At 40.8% G+C, this 1793-nt stretch overlaps 1 protein-coding gene across 1 annotated transcript in view; it reads right to left on the minus strand.

Annotated features, from left to right (window-relative positions):
• Positions 1 to 1508, minus strand: part of rigi (RNA sensor RIG-I) — a 19492-nt gene extending 17984 nt beyond the window's left edge. The window contains exons 1-3 of the mRNA XM_080791888.1: positions 1269 to 1508; positions 821 to 952; positions 1 to 120 (exon numbers count right to left, since the gene is read on the minus strand). The exon at positions 1 to 120 is cut by the window's left edge and continues 62 nt beyond it. Of these exons, the coding sequence (XP_080648014.1) occupies positions 1 to 120; positions 821 to 952; positions 1269 to 1374 (358 nt within the window). The 5' untranslated portion in view covers positions 1375 to 1508. The remainder of the gene's footprint in view (positions 121 to 820; positions 953 to 1268) is intronic.
• Between the last annotated feature and the right edge of the window lie 285 nt (positions 1509 to 1793).

Raw genomic sequence — 1793 nt, forward strand, 5'->3', positions numbered from 1 at the left:
ATGGCTTGATCAGGAGTATGAAGCCTGGTTCTATTTTGCCAAGCAAAATCTTGTGTTCTTTAATGCCCTCTAGTGGAGAAAAGTCCCAATGCTGCAGCGCATCGTATAAACCTGTATATCCTACATGCCCGACACACACACACACACACACACACACACACTGCATTTACATCACTGCAAGTCTTAGTGCTTTTTCCCAAAGGACACATAGTGTAAACTTGCACATGCTCAGATGCCCTCTAGGCCGCACACACAAGCCTGTGAACATAGACATTCCGTGCATAGATGTGCCACGCAATGGTATGCCTCAGGCCTGAGGCCTGGTATGGTACGCCTCAGGCCTGAGGCCTGGTATGGTACGCCTCAGGCCTGAGGCCTGCTATGGTACGCCTCAGGCCTGAGGCCTGCTATGGTAGGCTTCAGGTCTACCATTCTGAAATGTAATTTAATATAATTTGGAGTGCTGGACAGCTGACAGCTGTTGGCTGTTGGCCAACAGCTGTCAGCTGTCCAGCAGTCCAAATTGATATTAAATTTCATTTCAGAATGGGACTGAAGTGGTTAATGTAGGCCTATGTTTTCTAATAATAATCAAAATATACAAAGTAACTAGTAACTAACGTTTTCAAAAAAGTAGTGGAGTAAAAGTACAATATTTCAATCTGAGATGTAGTGGAGTTTCTACTCCAAAGGCATTGTAAATACCAGTACTCAAGTAAAGTACAACTACTGTACAGTAAGTACATCTTAATTTCTTTTGCACCTCTGATTATTATGTCATAATTATGACAGGGCCTTATGTGTAATGTGCGAGTGTTACCAGCAGAGTGCAGTGTGTCCAGCAGGGCGCGGTACCATCCTGGAGTCTCCAACACACACACTTTGTCCAAGAAACAATCAGCTGCCCTGGACACCGAGTTGTCTTCTAATGATGATATCTGCTCTAACACATCTGACACACACACACACACACACACGTGAAATTGGTCAATCATTTATCAGCCCGACCTTTCATTCAGCTGCAATAAAGTGATGCACACATTTACCATAATAAATGTGTTCAAGTTCATCACTTACGTTGCAGCTGAAATGTGGGGCTGAATTTAACATCTAATAACTTACTAATACAACTGATTAAAACTGCAAACGTACTAGTAGGCTCTAAAGCTGTCAAAATAGCAAAGAGTACAAATGCACATCCTGACACTCGATATCAATGAATAAATTGTGACATACTGACAAACAGATAGGCTATTTAAACATCTTACCTTGATCCAGGTATTCAACCATAAAGTCACGGATATATGACGGTCTTAAAATATCAACGAGGTATTTTCTATAACGACGCAGGTTTGTTTTCTCTTCGTCAGACATGCTGACGATGTAGTGAACATTAATAAATAATGAATAAATAAAAATCTTATCGTAGTATCTTATCTACGGGGTAATATAACTGTAAGTTTGTCGATAACAACACGTCGCGTCCTGTCTGCTCGTCGCCTGTTTTGTTTGTTATGTTGGCTGACTGAACTTCGGACTCACTCAGTGAGACGGGTGAGTCGCTGAGCGATTCAACGAACGATTCACTGAAAGACTCAACGAATCCTCCTCCCTAGTGTCGCCAGATTTTGTGAGAATAACAAGAAAACCTCAGGTCTTTTTATTTTCTTTTGAAAACAAAAAGCATAAATGAAAGCAAGTCCAAATCTATGCCATGTGAGCACTTAAAAGTCCCAAACATATTAATTTATACATTTTGGCAATTTCAAAATAGCCAATCTACAAGCTCAAAA

This window comes from Protomyctophum bolini (assembly GCF_963924005.1).
Source record: "Protomyctophum bolini genome assembly, chromosome: 20".
NCBI lineage: Eukaryota > Metazoa > Chordata > Actinopteri > Myctophiformes > Myctophidae > Protomyctophum > Protomyctophum bolini.